Source organism: Crocodylus siamensis, chromosome 7 (genome assembly GCF_052110815.1).
Source record: "Crocodylus siamensis isolate JL-2025a chromosome 7, ASM5211081v1, whole genome shotgun sequence".
Lineage (NCBI taxonomy): Eukaryota > Metazoa > Chordata > Crocodylia > Crocodylidae > Crocodylus > Crocodylus siamensis.
Window position 1 is genome coordinate 48,464,786 of NC_143401.1, and position 21,794 is coordinate 48,486,579.

The 21,794-nt window shown below is 41.8% G+C and overlaps 1 protein-coding gene across 3 annotated transcripts in view; it reads right to left on the reverse strand.

The window, feature by feature from the left end:
* The window catches only part of JMJD1C (jumonji domain containing 1C), a 255,790-nt gene that overhangs the window by 1,535 nt on the left and 232,461 nt on the right, over positions 1–21,794 (reverse strand). For 2 of the 3 annotated variants that reach the window (XM_090058297.1, XM_090058299.1), the window contains 11 exons: positions 19,453–19,580; positions 19,016–19,229; positions 18,310–18,524; positions 17,579–17,857; positions 15,643–15,811; positions 15,109–15,199; positions 14,881–15,011; positions 13,442–13,564; positions 11,763–11,902; positions 8,702–8,878; positions 50–181 (listed from right to left, as the gene is read on the reverse strand). In XM_090058297.1, the coding sequence (XP_089914423.1) occupies positions 50–181; positions 8,702–8,878; positions 11,763–11,902; positions 13,442–13,564; positions 14,881–15,011; positions 15,109–15,199; positions 15,643–15,811; positions 17,579–17,857; positions 18,310–18,524; positions 19,016–19,229; positions 19,453–19,580 (1,799 nt within the window). Of the gene's footprint in view, positions 1–49; positions 182–8,701; positions 8,879–11,762; positions 11,903–13,441; positions 13,565–14,880; positions 15,012–15,108; positions 15,200–15,642; positions 15,812–17,578; positions 17,858–18,309; positions 18,525–19,015; positions 19,230–19,452; positions 19,581–21,794 lie in introns of those variants that run through there. The other variant, XM_090058298.1, reaches the window with a different exon arrangement.

Consider the following 21,794-nt stretch of genomic DNA (forward strand, 5'->3'; position numbering starts at 1 on the left):
AGCATGCAATGCTTTCAGAACAGGTTCTAGATGAGAATTCATCCCTTACCTGCAGTTTATCATCATAATTGATTTCTTCCTTTGACAGCCTCAGTTCCTGTGTTAGGTGAAAAGACTGTACAAGATGTTCTGGAGACACAAAGTCTTCAGTTACTTGAATGCAGCTGTGAAAATTTTGTACCTGTTCGGGGTGGGGGGGAGACAGAAAATTAAAACAGGTAAGTTTTTTCTTGGAAAAAGAGGACTGAGTAATAGGCTCCAGAGCTTTCAAATGATGTGATTACTGGAACAAATACCATTTTTCTACTTTTTTTATGAGCAGTAATGAAGTGAACTAAGTGAGCTAACTTAGGAGGTGTAACCTGAATAATGCCAATTAGTATTCGTTTCTGACACTTAGCCCTACGCTAGGGCTGATATTCTTAAAACATCCTAATATCTGCAACCTGGTGACACAGGGCTTGTATCAGATGTGCAGGAGCAGTCAGTTGCTGCAAGGCTAATGTGCACCAGTTCTTAAAATCTTGACAGGCTCTCAAGCTGAAATATCCTGAAGGACACAAGTCAAAAGCCAGGGAACCAAGTTTTAACCTCATACATTTTTCCAGCAATTCAGAAACATGTTTCTGTGAACTGGGACAAAGTCCCAACCCTAGATTTTGCAGAACCTAGATGTTGCAGTATTTGTTTTAGAAACATTCGGATGTGGTGTTTCTGAAATTAAATATGTGCTCCTGGCTCCCCAGCTGCCTGGCAGTCTTAAGCAGAGACAGGTTCCTAGAACTCTGAAAGGGAGTAAATTAACTAATTTCTGTCCGTTCACTGCCACACACGAGGCTACAGCATAATAGGATCTAATGTGTAATTCACACAGTCTTGCCTCCTGCTGTGCCACACAGGCATGGCAGGAGGTGTGACTGTCCCCTTACACCAGCAGGCTCCTGCAGCAGGGAGCCCCACGCACCCCAGGTGAGGTGCCCCCAGCTGCGAGGGTGTCCCATGCATCCCCAGGGCCAGAGGATCGCTGCAGAGGTGATCTCCCCACCCTGGGAGTAGGAAATTCCTGGGGCCAGAGAATCAACACAATCCTCTGGCTCCAGGGGTTCCCAGCACCCTGGATCCCTAGGGACTGTGGGAGCTGATGGGGCTCCCAGCCAAAAGGGGAGACCCTGCTACATGTGTAAATTAAAGCTCAACAGAAACCAGCAGTGAAGTTAGTACACATTTTCGAGGTCTAACTTTACAGCTGGTTGGAGCTTTTTATTGTGCAATAGCTACTTTGCACATGTAGCTGATCTCCAGGTAATTGCACAATTAACCAGGTAACTGTACAGTATCTGTAATGCATAGAAGAGGCCTGTCTAGAAGTGTTGAAACTGGTGACAGTAACAATCAGGCAGCCAGTAACACCATGGAGCCTGGATGCCCCAGGTCTTTGGTAGTTTCCTTAAGGCACTACTGAGTAGCTAGGCTCCACGGCTGCCTAATTCTCCATCTTGCCCAAGAGTCTGGAACCTTAGGGCTTCCTGTCTCCATGTTAATCCAGAGAGAGCTTCTCTAAAAGCCTAGGTCCTCCGATGGACAAGCTGGTACGAACCTGAGATTTCTGTACTGAGAAAAGAGATTCATTGTTCCTTAATAGAGTGCAAATCCCTGGTAAACAGAGAACACGCGTCTTCCTCTTCACAGCCTGCACACAATGCCCCAAGGTACGTGGAACATGGAGAAGCCTTCAGATACCAGACAAGTAGTGTGTGAAAGAGGGCCTATTCAAAATGAGCTCCCTGCACCAGCAGCTCCGCAACTCCTGTCACAGAAAGCACACTACCCTTGCCAGCAACGCACTTCTCAGCCCCGGTGCAGCCAGAGCACAGACTCTAGCATTTAACTGTGTTGGGTCATAAATGTAAAGAAATTCCTTTATCATGTATATTCATCAAATCATCTCAGGGACAGCCCAATATCTATATAGCATGTTGCATTATACTATGTCATTATGTTGGTAAGCCAACATAATATAATCTAATGAACTTGTAAAAAAAAACCCACACAACATAATTACTTGTCCTGCTACAAGCAGGTAATTCAAGTACTGCATTTAGTTTCAAATGACATACTTCAATCAGTAACTCAAGTACTTCCCTCTTATCTTTTAATGATAGCTTTAATTAGGTTTTTAAAAATTCAGAAGGCTTAATTAGCAAACTAAAAATGTTTGATATCTACAATTTTACTATACCTTTATTTGTCTTAGATTTCAGTACAGAAAAGAGCAAAAGCAGTGACCATAACACAGGAGAAAGCCTCTGAGAACCTAACATTTCTTAAATAGTGGGATTTGCAAAATGCAGTTATGACAGTCAGCAGCATGAAATCTACTGGTGGCACATTAATACAGAGTATCACCACACCTTACTTTGATACTCTGACAACTGGAGAAAGAAGTGGAACAAAATTTTTATAGGACCAGAAGTAATGTCTCACACTTAAAATAATTTATGAGATAAGCATAAGTAACTGACAAATGAGCTGAAGGACCTAGGGGTATTTTTTGATCACAGGATGGCTCAACCAGCCAAAATAATGCCATGGCATTTTCCCTATGGAAAAGGGAAGTGAAATCCTAGGATGCATCTGTATTTTCCCAGTAGAGACATGGAAGTATTAATGCTGTTGTACAACAGACTGGTGAGACCTCATCTGGAACATTTCTAGTCACTCAATGTCCAATTAAATGGAGAGCCTCTCTCAAAAGAAGAGACTAAAAAAAAACTTCGCCTAGTTAGCCTGACAAAATGAGTGCTCTCTATAAACACATAGTTGGAGGCAAAGGGGTGAGGGTAAACACCAGGGAGGGAAGAGTTACTTAAGTTAAACACTGGCACATGGACAAACACCTCCAATGAATTTAGTCTGGAAACTGGAAAAATATTTCTAGTTATCAGAGTGAAATGCTGAAAGAGCTAGCAGTAAGCATATAGCATGACTTCCTACAGGGCAAGGGGCTGGGACCAATGACCCAGGAGGCCCCTTTCAGTTCCTGCTTCTAGTTCAGATGAGCATCTAGTGACAAAACAAGTGAAACAAGAAAAACAAAGATAATTTTGATCAGCTGTAGGCTGAACTCTGAGACTATTACATTATGCATGTAAAAATAATACAAGCCTTAAAAATGTGAGATCCCAACATGCCACCCCTGCTTGTTGCAGCTGCTAAATATGTTTTGTGGCACATGAAGGATTCGTGGCACAACTATAAAAATATTTACAGATTGACATATTGCCCACATATCTCAGGGACCTCAGCATTTCCCTTTGTTCTATTTTCAGGAACCTGTCACTACAGAGCATATTTCACTCATCAGGAATTTCAACAAAACTGTGCTATTAACTCCTGACTACCTATCCCACCTCAAAAGAGGCTGGAAATGATGTCAAGGGGTTAAAGGTGAAAACACATCTCCATTTTAGGACAGCATTATGGTGCCAGTGCATTCATGTTATGCACTGCAGGAAGGCTAGTGTGTGCCTTATACCTTATAAACTATTTTGCCCAATGCTACCCAGGGAATCTTGAGGGTTCCTGTTTTCTGTGCTTACAGCTGGACTCCAAGCAACTGCCAACTACAGGGACATTTCTAAGAGCAGCTGCTGATTCTGCCTGTACCCTTACGAAGCTTACTTCAACATGTCCAAATTTATCAGTTTAAAACACTGATGCAACCTAAGAATCCTTTAAATAAACTTTAGGGCTTATGCTGGTTGCCCCTTCGATTTTTCAGCAAACAAAAATGTGAGTCCCTTAAGAGTCTTGAGGCAATTTATTTAAAGAAAAAATAAACTCTGACAAAATGTACTGTGTGGCATAATCATAAAATGTAAGCTGAGCGTGGAGATTACTTTTCTGAGCTGTTCTCCATCTTCCAAGAAGATCAAATCATTTAGGCTCCCCTCATCTTCAGGCTGCTTTAGGAGTTTGATAGTTCATCTTACCTAAGTAACCACCACAAAACTCTTATAACAGACAAACATCAGTGCTGCATCTCAGAGACAGATCTGGGTCAAACCGCACTCTCACTGATTAGGAAGAAAATCTTCTTTGTTTGAATCAGAAACGGAAGAGGAGAAAAAATATTCCATTTGAATAGAAGGATCAGAACTTGAAGGATCCTGAGAGCATCAGGGAGAAGAAGCTGCACTGGTACAGGCAAGCTGTGGTACTATCTTCAGTAGTTTCACAGAGGTTGCAAATAAATCAGATTCAGAAGGGGCTGATACAGCTAATTTCCAAGCACCATAAATTTAAGTGCTAAAGACTCCTGTATCGATAGAATACTGGACTCAGTCAGCACATGGGCTCATATCACCAATGGCCACATAGAGATATTCAGTTTCTACTGGGAGAATTGCCATTCTCCCAGTCAAAACCCAAAGCATGTGGACCTTCAAGCTTTCTATCCCAGAGCAAAAATGACTGCTCCAGGAGAAATTTAATCCAGGAACAATCAAGATTAAACTGTACCAGGAGACTGGATGTCCAGTTTAAACTTCCCCCTGGGGCCAGGAGTAGCGGAGCCTAGGAAAAGGCTGGAGAGGGCATGGGGGGGGAAGAGGGGGCATATGCTCTCCCCATCCCACAGAACAGGGGAGAGGAGGAGCAACCACCAGCTGCTCTCTGCCTGCTTCTCACTCCAGAGTTCCAGGGGGGGCGGAGGGGAGAAAGGGGCATTTTACCATTGTAGCAAGGCTCCCAACCTTTGCAGCTGCAGCACAGCAGCATGCCTTGTGCCACACTGTTCCAGATCAGCTGGGCGGCATAAGAAAGCAGGTGCGTGGAAGCCTGCCTAAGCTGGCCCCTCTGGCTTTTAAATCACTGTCCTTGCCATCTAGTTGAGCAGCAGAGGGAGGCAAGGAGAAGCAGGTAGGCAGGAGGTGCATTTGCAAACCTGACTCTTGGCCACAGTGGCTTTCCCTCACCTCCCCCTGCTGCTCACTTGGGTAGCAGACAGCAGTTTAAAAGCCAGTGAGGCCAGGAGTCCAGCCTGGAGAAAGTGTCCTCAGCCTGGCTCCCAGCCCTCCAAGCCTCTGCTTGCCATCTGCACAGCCCAGATGACCTGGAGAAGGTCAGCCCAGAGCAGAGCATGCCAAGACAATCTTATAATCCCCCCCTGCAAGGCTCATGACCCTTGCCACAATGGTGACATGCACCCAACCTCACCTCAGCCTACAGCATGGAGTAAAGGCAGTCTGCTGTGCTGCTGCCACAAGGTTCATGGAGGCTTGTCATGGCAGCTGAGTGCTGCCCCATCCCAGCACTCCTCTGGGTTAGCTGGAAGAAGTGCAAAAAGCCGGGATATTTTCCTGCAGGGGACACCCAAAAGAACTCCCACTACAGGAAAATGAGCTGACTGATAGGGGCAGGGTACATTCTCTCAGGGCTGGAACCCTCCCCTCTGTCTGTGGCAGCTGCTGCTTTTCAGCAGGTGCCATCTGCCATGTAACAGACTGCCACCTTCCCAGGCAGGGAAGAGGGCAGCCTGTCAAGTTATGAGCCCTCTTGAGGGCAGGGGTGGCCCAGGGAGCAGCAACCCTGTGAAGCTCTCCAGCCATAGGGCTACAAGAATGTCTGCATAGCCCAGCTCCCAGGCTATTGTTCTACCAGAAATTTCTTCTGGCAGAAATGAACATCTGTATTAAGCCAACGTTACTGGCACCTGCTATGGAAATACCAAGAGAGAAAGATCCTTCTACAGTGTCAACTCACATCTGCAGTTCCTACTGCTAGAAGCATAGTCAAAAAAGAACAACATTAGTGCTAGAGGTCAAAGAGTCAGTTTCCTTCTTTTGTACTAAGAAAAGAGGACAGGACAATCTTTTGGCTTTGACTAGAGATCTGTTTCACAGAGGAATGGCCTGAAGCAGACGACTGACAGGACAGCTGAATAATGGTTCACTGCAGAAGTCGGATTTCTAGAAGCCAAAACAGAAAGAGAAGCAGCCAGAGCACTATCTGCATAGGACTGCTGGAGCCCAAGAAATAATTTCCTTCTAGAGTGGGAGGCAGGTTTTATGGACATGTCTACTGGGAAAGGCTTTAGTTGGACATCTCTAGTTATTTGAAAACAAAATAATGGTTCCCAGTCAGTAACACAGGTTGGTAGTAAGTCAAATACATTTAGAGCTGTCCTTGAGGGGAAGAGCTGCCTCAGATAACATGTAATACGTGAAACTCCTGTGGGACTCTCCATCCACCCCAGCATCACAGCATTCACGAGCCATGACTGGTACCTTGAAGCATGTAGAAAAAACATTTAAAGCTGTGTTTATGGCTCAATCGCTGATTCTGTGAATGGAGCATCACCTCTTCAGATTTGGCTGAACTGAATCAAAGACAGTGATCTGAATCAACGAATCAAATCACTGTCTCCGATTCGAGCCAAATCTGAATCAAATACACCCCATTTTGCATGCTCCAACTGGTAAACACCTTGCCAGTGCACAGTGTCTGACCCAGGGGGAAAGAGATGTTTGGAAGTTGTTTTTAGCAGACACTTGATCAGATTATTCTTCCTAGGAAAGGACCAGACTCTTAGTACAAGTAGCACAAAAGCCCAGGAGGACAGTTAACAGATGATCTGCAATCCCTCTTACCCAGTGTGAAAATGCTCTTTGACCCATCAGTACCAATCATCTTGATGGCCATGCAACAGGACATGTAATGCAGCCACACTAGGCTGCCTATTCTGTGTCAATATACTTGGAAGTCCTCAGAGTCCAGCCCTGGCCAAACTTTTTTGCTGAACATTTAGGTTTATTCTGGGATTCCCAGAATAAAGTGGGACTCCCTTTTCTGCATCAGAGGGGGGCTACTGTGGTTTGAGAAGAAAGAAAAGCCATGTTAGAATGACAGTAAGTCTACTGCGCAACCAGCACATTGCTAATAAACACTCTCTTAAGAGCCAACTACCATATTTTTCTTTACAAAGTTGCGAATAAAGCTGCTCATATGTAGGAAAGAACACCAGAGTTTGTGATGTAAAGGAAGGCTTCTGACAGTGCAATCTACAGCTAACACTTGTTTTTCTGGCATGGAGATGCATTTTCTAAGTAAAAACGAATTTGAGAGACCCATTGTTTCAGATGGAGGAAGGATTTCCCAGAGTGTCACCTCACAGATATGTCTCGTTGACTAAACCAAAACTTGCCCAAATATTCTACCATGGTCTAAGACTGAACACGAAAAAGTCTAAATTATTTTTCTTTCAGAGAAGAAGATTAAAAAGGTGGAAGAACAGTAGGTTTATAATGGGAAGGTACAAATGTTACTTAATGTAGGAACTACCATGAGGGTTCTGTAATTTACTAGTCAAAGGTAGTTAACTCATAAGCAGGGATCCAGGTTTTCTATTTGCAATGGAAAAAAAGTGGCAAAACCTGTATTCTCTCATTTTAGGAGGAAAAAACAAGAGAAATGGCGGGTTTCCCCTTGCAGGCTGCAGAGTTCCATCCTGCAAGGTGTTAGGGGGAGCAGAAGGAGGGCGGTCATGCAAGTGGTGCCATGTGCGTGTGCACACTGGCTCCCTGCTGTTGTGCACATTCCTGGGGGGTGGAAGGTAGAGATATGCCCCCCAGATTCATGCATGGGGCAGAGGCAGGCTGCTCGCTGAGGGCTTGGGCTCCCTGCCCCGATGCCCTCCCAGAGCCTCTGCAGCCCAGAGGGTCGGACCCAGCATGGCAGGCCAGAGCAGAGCCAGGAAGCTCAGTGCTACTGCTGCAAGTCCAGCAAGGGGCACAACTCTGTACCACCCCGCCACTGCTGCCGGGCAGGCAGGAGGAACCTTGCTATAGCAGTGTGGGACTCATGGTGCAGCATCGAGCTTCCCTACCCCACCAGGTCCTTCCCACTGGGCTGCAGAGCCTGAGCCTGCCACAGGCAGCCTGCCTCCCCCCTGACCCCTCCCACACATGGGCTCTGCTCTGGAAGCACCACCCATGAGGGAGGGCGAGCCAGGCTCCATGCTCCGCTCCACTGTAGCAGCCAGCACCTCCTACATGCAGCAGCCAAGGCTTGCGTGGTGCTGCTGGGGGCAAGGGGCTATGGACCTGGGTCTCTGGTCCCATAGCCCTGGAAGCTGGGGGCCCCCCCACTGGCAGGGCTGGGCGGCTGTGTCAGGAGTGAGGGGCAATGGCATGAACCAGCATATCAGGGCTGCTCAGCACCACTAAGCAACAGGGAAGACAGTTGGAGCTGGACCCATGTCTTTGTAAGTGAAGGGGGCAGGGGGAGCTCTGATTTTCCATGATAAAGAACCCAAAATCAAATGCCAAAATTTATAGATATTTAGAATATATTTCATTATCATGACTAAGGCCCTGGTAGGCTTCCTCAACTACTTTAACATTCTAAATATATCAATAAAACATTGTTTTCAACTGATAACTATATATACACACGTACATATAAACACACACACACTTCCCCCCCCCCATCTCTAGCTATATCTCTGTCTACACACACACACACAGGCATTTCATTTTAATTGCATAAAAGTATGGATTTTGGGGGTTTTTAATCAGAGAATTTGCTATTTTTAAAACAAAGAAAACCAGGAACCCTGCTTATAAGAATCACTGCTAAAGAAATAAAATCCAATTCAAGCATACTTCCTACACAGTGCTGTCTTTGAACAGAAGGATTTTACCTGATGAAGTGCTCCTGCTGGCAAGATAATAGCATCACCAAGGAACTGAATAACAGTGCAGGTTTTTACTCCATATTCTTCAAGAAGTCTTTGGCGAAGTTTTTTGTTCACATACCAACTCTGGTCACGTATAGGATCATGCTCTGGTAAAACTTCCAGGCCCTGTTCCTTTGCAATCTGTGATACAGGTGAGATACAGGATTAATGTAAAAAAACCCAATAAAACAAAAAAACCAACTGGAAAAACGGACATGTTAAAAAACAATAACTTATCACAGTAGGTGCACAAGAACTTTGGTTAGGATTTAAAAAAAAAAAATCTCTAGGGAATGTGGCACCCAAATGTTATTACAGGATGGGAGACTAAGGAGTGCCACACATAAATAACAGTAGGTATTTTGAAAAATCTCGTAAAACTTCATGTATAAGCAATTTTGACTTACAAAAATGATGGAGGGGAAGGATGCTTACTTGCAAGAAAACAGTAATCTTGATTTCATAGAAGTTCCTCTCCTCCAGATTTCCTATGTAACCCTACTTATGCTATGCATGTTTGACTACAGGCGTGTTCTGGAATGGTAATTTTGTGTTCTCTCTCTGCATACCATACTCAGTATGTATACTTGGAGGTCTGGGTGCTACTCACACCTGTTTTTACTGTTTGTGGGCCTTGGTTTTACTGTTTGGAGTCAAGTGGTGCAATTGTAATTGTGTCCATTGGCCTTCCCTGTTAAAAAGGTGAAGTTTTAAAAGGGTGAAATACTGCTGACGTAAGGGTTGCTGCAAGTTCAGCACTTACTGGGAGCTGTGCAGAGATCTGCAGTAGAGTAGCCCTCGGTTTCAGCACAGAGTTAGTGTTAGGAGCAGAAGAGACTCCAGGCAGAAGTCCCTGCCTGGATAGCCTTGGGGCTCATGAACTCCTTAAGGGAAAATATACTTGTGAGTACAAGTCCCTACAGTGGGTTCAGAGAGAAGCCTGATACTCGCTATAGCTAAGAAAGCTGAAAATCCCTGAACCTGCTGTTGAAACAGGGTAGGGTCTAAAAAGACCTGGGGTTGCACAGGCCACCAGAAGAAGAGCAGTAGTGTGAAGCAGTGATCACGGCCTCTAGCAGCATGGAGAAGTAGCAGTGGCAACCCAAGGTAGCAATCCCCAGCACTGATCCCTAGCAGCAGTCCCCAGCAGCAGAGTGGCAGCAACTCTGTTTGGTGAGTGCTTCCCACTTGCTACTATGGCTGGCATAGCTGGTTGAACCCACAGAGCAGAGTAGCAAACCCTCTGGGTTGGGCCTCTCTACCCAGCATCTGCCACTGCTGGCTGGCACAGGTGGGTAAAGCTGTCCTGGGTTAATTTCAATTCCCAACTTAGTGAGTACTTGGTTTGCCAGGGATTGAGACTGTTAACTGTTTTGGGTTTCAGTTAATGTTTAGCAGTTAAGGTGTTATTTAAGGTTGTGTACTTGTTCTCTTTTCCCGCTGAACGTGAGGGAAGATGGCTCACTTTAGAACAGCCAGCTGCAGTTTGTTTTCCCAGATTTCTGCATGGGGGCTGAAGCTAGTTTTGAAAAGCTGGTGTTAAACCTCTGAATTAGAAGTCAGGTTTTATTACTGCCATCCATCGCTTGGCAGAAGGCCTATACTTACAGTCCAAACTATCCAGTGTCGACACTGTCAAATGTGACATTATAATCTCAAACCGGGAAAAACAGCACAAGTTCATATAAAGCAAAGAAATTAATTGTCTTAAAATATTTCCCTGAGACATCAACAGATTTTAAGCAAAACAATCACCAGTTTTCCTGATGCTAATCTCCTAAGCAGGCAAGCAGAGAGGGTCACTACTGTCTGGATTATTTCTGTTTTCCAACCAAAGATGTAAAGATACCTAAACAGTTCTGAGGGTCAGGGGCCAGAAGGAGCCGCTAGGAATCCCTCTTGCTTCCTCCCAGCATTGTTTGTTTTAGGTGCCACAGAAACTGGCTGGAAAACAGAAATAAAGCTGGCAGGGGAGACATGAAACCAGGACTTCTCTCCCTTTGCAAAAGTGCCCCGACTGCTAAGCTATAAAAGCAGACTCCCTCTTGCTTGTTGTTCTCCTCAGCTACAACAAGAAAAGCACCTAACCTACTGTATTCTAGTGGTTAGGGCTCTGTCTGGGAAAGTGGGAAGATGTGGGTTCAAATCTCCTCAGGTTTTCCACTTCCTTGGCAAGTGCTCTAACCATAGTAGGCTATTGGGCAAAGTCTCAAGATAATGACATGGATTTTGAATCACTTTAATTCAGAAACCCAATACATGGCTCTCCTCAAAATGTGGGTCTAGGCATTGTGAACTGCAAACTGATTTTTTTTCAAAAAGGATGCAGACAGACAGCTGTTGCAGAACTCTGTAAGAGGAGAGCAATAGGTTAGGCTCCAGAGTTTATGCTATTCTTGCTAAGAACAAGTACTCTTCAAGTATTCTGCGATAAGCCTTCTCATGAGATTAGAGTCCAGACAGATTTACTGCGCCTGACCTCTGCCTCTTCTTCTTTTCTTCAAGCTGTTGTCTTGGAGGCAAGGGCATCCATGTAGCTGTGGATCTCCGTTACTCTAATGGGACCAAATCTTGTGAGCAAAGTGGGTTCCTTTATGAAACTTCCTATTACATCCAAACTCCCTGAAAGCCCCTTTCCAAACAAACCTATTCTTACACTTCAGACAGAAACACTAGGCTGTTGGAGACTAGGCTCTGTAAACACTAGGCTGGGATGGAGACTGTCCAGAACTAAAGACTGATATGGCTAGAACCTGTGGTTTGGAGGTGTGCCATAATTAAAAGTCTTATGGTTATGACTCTATTAGCTGGTTGGGAAATATTGTAACCTAACCATTTTGACTGGTAGAAAACATCAAGAAGTTGTTATTTCACTAAGAATACCCTACAGCCCAGCAACAGAAGCTTGGAAATAGCCACTTCAAACACAGTAGGAATTTTCAGAACTACATTTTTTTTCAATATAACTAACAATTTTGAGGAGTTAAGTTATGCAAAGAAAATATCTATTTATTATAAGTCTAACCTTTTGCAGAAACTCCCTTATTTTGTCCACATCTTTGCCAGCATAAATGTGCCACAAAGCACCAGGCAATTCACTTGAATCTTTCAATCTTTTCTTTAAAAGGTCATCCAAATCCTCCTCTTCAAATTTCTTTAATATGCCTAAGAATTGACAAGTATATTAAATACAGGTAGCAGAAAGACTGAAACATTACTCTTTTTTTTAAAAATTTCCTGTGGCTAATTCACAAAGACTTTAAAAATGCAAGTTTTTGTTCTCACAGCTTTCAAAATTAGGAAGTTAAGGGTAAAAATTATATAAGATTCTAAGATAATTTATGTCCACATTTTGAAGCAGTCTGACATTTGTTAAAATCTGATAGAAAGTGTTTCTCTGACTAGAAATAAATATGTTGCTGAATCAGGCAATTTAGAGTGGGAAGACATTTTTGTGAAACCAAAAGAAGTAATTTTGTATTAATTCTACAGCACCCAGTCAAGAACCAACTATGTATTACTAGAGCTATATTTATATTAATAGTAATTACGACTAAAAAAAAAGGAAACTAAAGATACTCATGCATAAGACAGGGCAGGGTGACACCTTACAGACCAACTCACAGGTGCTCAACCCCCAACCCAGATCCAGCCTGCAGAGCTATGTTGTCCAGCCTGCCAGGCTCCGCAGAGTCTGAATATCAGCCTTACCTGCTGCTCCCCTGCTGCCAAATTTCCAGACCTGTGGGGAGCCCCTAACTTGCATACTGGATCAGGTGTGCACAGCTGTGGCAGCACAGGGCCCAATCTAGAAGCATGGGGCTGGGCCAAGGGCCCAATCTGGGTGCAGAAGCTAGGGCAGCACAGGCTCTAGTTTGTGAACCAGTCCCACACCACTCATTTGGCCCATGGGACCAAAATGTTGAGCACCACTGGACTAACTCATTCAGAGAGACATGAGGGTTGACTACAGTCAACTTTGTCAGGTGGCATAAATTTATCTGTAAAGGTGCCAGCCTGCCCTGCCTTCTGCCTAACTACCTCTCTCTAGAGATAGTCAGGTTCAGTCTACATCTGTTAAGCATGATGAATACATCAATGTTTGCTTAGATCCAACTGAGATGCAGGAAAGAATAATGGACAGGGAAAAAAAAACCCTGTTAAGTGTATTATGCACTACAGGATAAGTAGTAAACATTATACCCAGCACTAGCATTCACCACTTCAGGTTCTCTGGTCTAGAATCTATTTCTTTCATACAAAACTTAACACAGAAAATATTGCATCAGGTAGATTCAAAAGTTATCCTAATGGGTTTGGAAATTATATCAGGATGGACTAGAAGAACTTTAAGAGAAAATCCTTCATCCCACTGTTCACTTCTTCTGTCATCATCAGCACTGCTTAGGTACTTTAAGTAGGTAATTGCAGGAAAAAGATGAAAAGGTGAGAGCAGTATGTGACTATTTCTGAGCTGCAACATATTTTACATTAAATAAGTCACTGTATAAAAAACTTATCCAAACCAAAGCACTACTTTCAGCTACTAGCATGTATCTGAAGTCATGCTTTAGTTATACATTTGTTTCATTTCACTTGCGCATTTCAAAAAGGGTCAATTTTAAAACTGCACATTGCATAACATTTAAAAGTTTTAGTTGGCATTGCAATCTCATTTGTCCAATACAAATCATTTTTCTTTACCTGATTTGGAGTGTGCTCCATTTCCTTTTGCTATACCAACATAAACAAGGATGTTCACTACATCAGAAACTTCAATATGGAGATTTGTAGTTCCTACATCATGATCTTTAGTAGCAGCAACACCTATTTTACAAGACACAGAATTTCAGATGGTATTTAGAGTTATTGAACTGTCTTGTCTGGGACAAGCTTGGGACAAGATACAGAAGTGGAAACAAAATGATGCTGGCTTTGTTCCCAGCCCTATTGACTGAGATCTTATGCAAGTCATGATCTCTCCTTTTCTCATTTTTACACAGGCGAACAATAATGCTAATTTGTCTTTCAGATGCACATATGGATCTACAGAAGAAAAACAGTATGTAAGAGGTAAGTAGAATTATTATTACTATTATTTGTTCAATTACAGGTTAGACCAAACTAATTTGTGCATAGAGATACTATGATTTACTTTTAAGATATCCTGTTTTATGAATTCAGAATGGATCGTCTATACACTGGGAAAAAGAAGGATTAAAAAACCAACCAAACAAAAAACAACAACTTAGTCCTGGCAAATATCCCTTAGATCATCTTTCTTTCCTGCCCATAACATGGCTTGAATCCTCCTTACTGAAACTAAAAGACAGGGACATTTTCCTAGTGCAGAAGGTTTAAAAAAAAAAAAAAAGAGTCTCTCTCTAAAAACAGTATTTTAAAAGTATTAATAACCTTAAATATGGGGTCACTAGCGTTTCACCTGTCCTTTCTCCAATACATCTTTAATTGCTATCTTTAATATGTATGTTTCAACAAAGAGGACTCAAAATCCTTCTAAGCCTTCAACCTCTGTGCAGTAATTCATAATTCAGTAATCTATAATTCACTTCTTTTAAGAGTATTTGTAAAACAGACCACAAAAATATATTTGCAAAAGGGAGAGCAGAAGGGGAAAAAAAAGACTGTGGGAAGCAAAGTTTGTTCTAAACAGCCTTTTGAGCTTCACAAAACAATTAATTCAGACAGAAATAGTAAAAGGAAAAAAATTAAAATTGAAATAGATAAAAGTAAAACTATCCCACAGATTTTTAAGGCAGATTAGAACAGAAGCTAACTGCTTGGTTAGAGTAAAAAAACAAACGAACAAAACAACAACAAAAACCCAACCAGACATTTAATATCCAATGAAAATAGCCACAGCTACATTAGGCAGGATTAAAAAAATAAAATGCATAAGTGACGTAAGTTATGATCCAGAATATGTGCTAACCTCTGACTGATGGGTTAAGAAAGAATTTCCCTCCTGGTCTATTTACAACTGCCATTTAAACAATAACTGTACTTTCCCCTGAAGCTTTACCTATTGCACATAGTCAGAAACAGGATCCTGGAATACACAAACCCCTGACCTTTTCAAGTACGTTAATTCCTATACTTCTACAGTACTGATGAGTACTTACCATATCCACTACATAATCTGGGTCCCAAATCTGGACGTACAAAAAATCCCGGCAAGTGGGAAGCCAGGTTTAATTTTCCTTCTGGGCTACAATACTCTGGCAATGGCAAACTTTTTAATAAGTCTTCATACCTGGAGAACAAAAGAAAGAATGTTACGAGGGGTGCACCATTTCTGAGAAACCAACACACCCATCATTTGTGAATAATGTCAGATTTTAAATAAGTACCTTCCTGGCATCATAGCCTTGAAGTCTTCACCAGAGGGCCAGTCTTTCAATTTTAGTACAACTGTTTCTCCATTTTTTATTTTCTGCCGTTCTGCAAACAATATACAAATTATGAAAAACTATATATGCTATAGATGTTTTATCTGAACTCAAATGAAGATACAATGGGAACACTGACTTCTTTATCTTGATACCTGATATTCTGTTCCATATTTTATAAAATGAGTGCATTTGCTAACAACTAATTTTGGAAAATACAATGCAATGTACATGCACTTTGGCAGCAGATATAAAAATGAATGCTTAATTAAGTTTACATTTCACATAACAATACCAAAACTAATATAGATCTACATATCTGGCATCCAGAAAATCCAGAAAATGCAACACTTCACTAGTCTCCTTATATAAATTGGCCTGAGCCTTGTTTAAATTTTATTATTTTTGAAACCTCAAAAGCCATGAAGTTGGCAGTTTTTGGCTATGTAGCTGCTATGTTTGCATTATTCCACTAATTGTACTTAAATAACATACTTGCAACTTCTTCAAAACCATCCCAGAATTCCTTGACATTGGCATTCGAAATAATGCTGTCTTTGCAGTTCAGGATATCAGCCTGCTGGTCTCCAAAATCTAGGCTAATTGATTCTGCCTTCCACAAGCTGATGTTCATTTTCTTGTGTATACCAGACACTAAAACAGGCTTAAAAAAATTAAGGAAACATTAACAGACTAATAACAATTACATTGGAAGGATGTGCTTATTTCAATTAAAGTATGAAATACATTCCACATGTGAGATGAAATCTTGGCCCCAATGAAGTCAACAACAAACCTCACATTTACTTAAGTGGGGCCAAGACTTCATATTCCAAACTTTTCTGATGCCTAATATCCCTTACAATTTTTGAGAAACCTTCTTGTAAGCACAGAAAAGATATTTTTAAATCCATTATCACTACTGAAACTTAAAAAGGCATCTGCACAAGACACTCGGTATGGCCAGAAGTATGTTTCAAAGGGCCATCTGTACAAACATACGAGCCCTTTGAAACATTTCAAAAACAGCCAAATTGCTCCAAAATGATTCCTTGTTAAATGAAGTACTATTTTGAAGTGTTTCATTTTTTGTTACTTGTGTACAGGGACAGGGATGCAGAGCCTGCCAGGTGTTCAGCTACTGGTGCTCCTGGATCTCCACCAGACCCTCCTGTCAGGTGCCCTGCCCCTACCAGGCTTGTCCTCCATCCCCCACCCAAGGTCATTGCCACAGCTGGCTCTTTCAGCCCAAATCCCCCTCTATTTCTTGGCTGAGCAGAGAGGGGGAGAGGAGAGGTTCAGGGGATTTGAGGTGCTCTACCACCTCACCCGTGCTTGCCTCTGGTGGTCCCAGCGCTCTCATCTTCATGGGGGATGGGGAGCGGGGAAGAGGGGAGAAAGGATCTGCTGGTTGCTGCAGCCTCCTCTAGTGCCCCCTTGGTCAGCATTAGAAAAAGTTGCTTTTTGAAACATACCAAGCAAAGGGTGCCACAGGAACTGTATGTATATCCCCCCTGGCTGAAACTCCCTTTTTCGAACATTCCCCAGCATTTCACTTGGAAACCTTTCAGAAGTTACTTCTGCCCACACCCACTTAGTGTATTTCCAGCGATGAAATAAAATCTGTTAAGAATACAGCTTCAAACTTGGTGAAAGAGCCAAAATCTATGATGTGCCCATCCTATTAATAACATTTCTGAGAGTTCACATTTGACATTGAACGGTCAGCTCAAAATAAGAAACAAATTACATAGGGAGAGAGCAGCAGTATAAGACTAATACATTTCTTTAATAAAGGGCTCACTCTGTTTAAAATATACAAGGCTTTTAAAAAAAAAAAAAGAGAGAGTCACACTTCCAAGGTGTCCTCAGCAGACATCACATTTTTTCTGCAACTTACTATTTATATATTGCATCTTTAAAGAAACATATGTTGGTATTAACATACCTAAAAATCTGTTATGGCTACTAGTAAATTCAACAGCAGATACAATTGAAATATCTTGAATAAATGAATTATGGAAAGACAAACATTTCAAAACTTTACAATTTTGAATATTTGACTTACTACCTCCTAAAAACGTGTTTTATATATTCGTAGCATGCAAGTAATGTACATTATACTACAATATCATATGAGCATACAGTACTATCTAGAGCTTATCAAGCTCTGGTACTAAGGAACGGGTTCTATTTTAGCTGCTATACCAACAGCACTCTTAAGTAAGTTCCAATTATAAAAACATTATTGCTGGTGATCCATAAGAAAGCAAGCCCACCCTGACTTGAGATTCAGGTTAAGTATACAGAGCTGAAGGTCTGCACAACCAAAACTTTTTAACTACACCAAATAGAACTGATCTTGAAGTTAGACACACAAGCATGAATTGCTATGTCACATTTCACAACAGACTTGGACTTTGATACATACCTTCCCTTGTTTCCAGCACTCTTTAAAGAGCTTCCAGTTGTTATTGTTCTTATGATCGTTGAGCCACAAAACGTGCTTATCACAGAGCCATGAATGTGGAATATCACTATACAATTTACTGCAATCATCCAGAACAGACTTTTCATCATCATTTGGCTCATCCTTCATTTCAGATTTTACATTCATCTTTGGTGTTCTACTGGGTGGAATCTTATTTTCTACAACTGAAGCAATGATGTCATCAAGAATATTTGGCATAGTCCTTCCACCTTTGCCACTCTGACAGAAGAACAGAAACAACTGCTTACATGCCAATATTTTGATGGGCAACCTAAAATCTATGGCTTTCAGCAGAACGTTTAATATTTAAGTATCAAAGTATAATCTCAAGAAATATGCTGCTCCTGAAGGAAAATGGAAAGACTTTTACACTGAAATAACTATTTGGAAACAAAGAAATGAAGCAAAACAGTAATACATATATCAGAATCTTTCTTTAAAACATTAAGTCAATATTTATCCAATTCAAATGATAATTTTCTTAGGTACTGATTATTAAAATATCAACATCTTGGGGAGGAAGTTTAGTGAGGTTTATTTATATATTGAATTCCAAAATACTATTCAAAGTAATACAGTTATTAGATTGTTCTAGTTAAAATGCACCAAAGCAAACTGCATTAATTTTCTAAGCCCCATTGGAAAACCCATGCACTAGTGTAGACACTCACTGGTGTTCCTGTAGAGTAAACTGGAGCAAAAGCAATACCAGCATCTGTAGAGCCTAGACGCAGCTTGCCTGCTGTTGTTGTTAGTAAGTCTCTTAAGGTTGATCCCTGCTCACTGTTCTGGGACACAGGAAGGGAAGTTTTACAGTTTAGGGACTCTGAGCTGTCCTGGTCTCTTTCTTCTTTTGGATGTTTTCCAGGAGGACATTCTTTATTTTCTAAAATAAAAATGTTTTTTGATACTTTACATTTTGGGATTATGATGCAAAATATGAGCACTGGCATCCTACATTTTACAGTGCTAGTAAGATACTGAAGCACTAGTGCTTATTCACCTGAAAACACACCAGAAGATGGATTAAATCCTTCAAAACACAGTCAAACAGTGTGACCATGAAAAAAGGCCTTCCACCACATCTCAGACATGCAGCTGAGTGTGTACCTGTCACAAATGAGAGATGCTGTAGCTAAGAGAGCCTGGAAACACTGACATATTACACGTGCATGCCACTAATGGTTTTTCTGTAATATTCAACAAGTAATCCACTAGAGGAAGGCACTAAAGTTACATGATTAAGTTCAGAGAATATGACATTTTAATTATGTATGTCACAAATCAAAACCAACATGGAATTTATTTTTCTAGTGCATTCAGTACAGATTTCTGGGACCTCCAAACCATGCACTCAATATTATGATTAATAGTTACCTTTCTTTTCTTCTCTGGCCTTTTGTTCTGCTAAATCAGCTAACCAATGCAGTGGTGACTGGGATTCAGGTGGAGTTAACTTGCTGTCTGTGCTTACATCACTCCCTGGACTTGTATTGCCATTTGTCTCAGACTTTTGAGGGGCACTCTGCTGCTGAGACTCAGGCATGCACAGAGAAATTTTATTACTGTGATTAAGGACATTCTGTAAAACCTAGAGGGCAGAACAATTACATTTTTTTAAACAAAGAACATATATTTTGTTTTAATATATGCAAAAAGCAATACCTAGCTAATATATGAACACAGAATATAGTTATATAAATAGTAAAGAAAAGTTGATTACTGGATTTTATCCTTCAAATGTAAAAAACCCCCCAACCTAACATGTATTGGCATTTCTGAATAAACTAACTTAAAATATGTTTTAAACTCACCTGAGAGACACCATTCACAGCAGGGAGCTTGCCAGCTTGCACACTCTGTTTGTTTGTACATTGACAGGGGGATTTAATTTCAAATTTCTCTTTAAGATTGTGCATTGCATCTAAAAGATCTGTCAGAACTACAAGACAAGCAAGAAAAAAAGGAAATATTTTTTTCATTAAAAAGTGCAAAATTATTTTCTGATCCTCTTTTCAATACAAGTGTTGTAAAATGATAAAACTACTTACAAACCATAGCAAAAGCTATGTGGAACATTCAAGAATCAGGAAACAAAAGCTTGCTTACTTGGCCTTAACACTACCTTAACATTTGCACAGGAGGCAAAGTCTTTAATTATATAGTGATATACTCCCTTTTACAAGATCAATATTCCATGCTATTTATGTGCTGTATGGCACATGGTAAGAGAGCCCATTGTTAATTTTAATAACCACTGGATACATCTAGCCATCGCTGTATGGCGATGTTGCAATGGTGCCGTGCTTTGGTATTTCTTTTCGGAAGTACTAAAGCACAGCACAGCAACTACCCATAGTTATGCAGTGTGCAGTTAGATTTCGCCACTACGTCGCCACAGCATTGCGCTAAAATGGGGGAGTGTGCTGCTCGAGCAACGTAGCTGCCGATCACATGTAGACCCACTGATCGCTACTTTGCCACAACGTCCTACACAGCAGTGTAGTGTGTCACTATGTAATCACAGGGTGACATGTAGATGCGCCCAGTGATCAATGATGTACCCCTGCCTCACTTCACACCTGTGTAATGTGTGATCACGTAATTAAACATGGTTTGTATTTAGATGTGCTAAAGGTGACAGAACTGAGACTGTGTAGTCAGACTAAACTTTGCCATTTTCAGCTTGGTTCTTTACTAAGCAACTGACCTTTAACACAGGCTCTTTTTTAGCGAATTTGTCCCCAAGTGTTAAAAATTTAAATTTATTACAGTACCTGAACAACCTTTATTCTTCCCTGAAGTAACATGAAACAAGCTACAGGGGGTTTCAACCTTTTTAAACGATTGTACCCCCTTCTGGGTACACTTTTGGCGTGGGGGTGGGGGAGGAGGAAATGATGGTGCCGGCGGCTGGACTGCAGAGCAGGGGGGTGGGTGGTCTGGGGGGCTTGCACATTGCAGCAGTGCAGGGTGGTGGATAGCAGTGGCAGCTGCATGCAAACTCCACACCCTGGCCTCACATCTAGCCAGCCAGGTGGTGCCTGCGTGCCCCTGCAGAGTGGAGCTGCTGACCTCGCCCCGCCCCCGGCCGTACTCCTGGGAGGCAGTGGCGTGGGCTGGTGGATGGCAGCGCTCTGTCCCCACCCATCTGTGCATATCCCCTAGCCCTTTTCCAAGTACCCCTGGGAGTATGCATACCTTGACAATGCTCGAGGTATGAAATTTAAATTAACATGCGTTTGCAGCTGCACATAAACATTACTAATTTTATTTGTTTTAAACCACATTAAGTTTTTACATTCTTTTCCACTGTGGATGCTCCTAGAGGGCAAAATTAATGTTGTCCAGAAGTTTTAAGTGTACATTTCCATAACTATCATGTTTGGTCCAAGTTAAATTCAGAATATCTTGAGTTTATATGGGGGGCTGTTACTGAAATATTCACATCATTATTGGATTTTTACTTTATGGAGTTAGTTTGCATAGGCCAACATGGGGCAATAAAGAGCTAGGTTAGTGTTAGGGTGACAATATATGGATCTTGGGGAGCACTGGATTTGCAGCTGAATACAAGGCTATAAACCTGTGGCCTAGCAAAAGCTGCTGACTACAAGGCAGAATAATATATTAAAAGCATCTTGCAAGACACTTACGGCAAGCAAATTTTGCTTATGAATGCTTATGCTAAGCCAGCCATTTGCTTATGCTAAGTAACCATCTTAAATGTGTCAACCATTTTCAAGTAAGTCTGTGCGAGTCTGTGTGCTGTGAATGAAGTGAAGCCGTAGGAATGTGGAAGATGGTACAACCTGGGACTGAAAAACAGACTGGAATGTGGAAGACAGCACTTAATTGGTAACAGACTCTGAGATGAACAAATGCAAAAAAGTGAAAGGTGACTGGTGAAGAAGCTTCCAGGTTTTAGTCAAAGTCTGCCCAGTGATCAAAGAAGTGGGGTGAAGTTCTTAGGCATGCGCCTTTAGCAAAGAGGCATGTAAATGGATGAGTGAATGCATAGGCAATTCCATGCTAATGAAGCAAACAGTAAACAGAGGCAGAGCTTGAGATGGGAGGAGAAATGGGCGGAACAGAAGGAGGGACAGAAGTGGAACAGTCGTTAATATGCATGAACCAAAGTGCATAAATGTGGAAA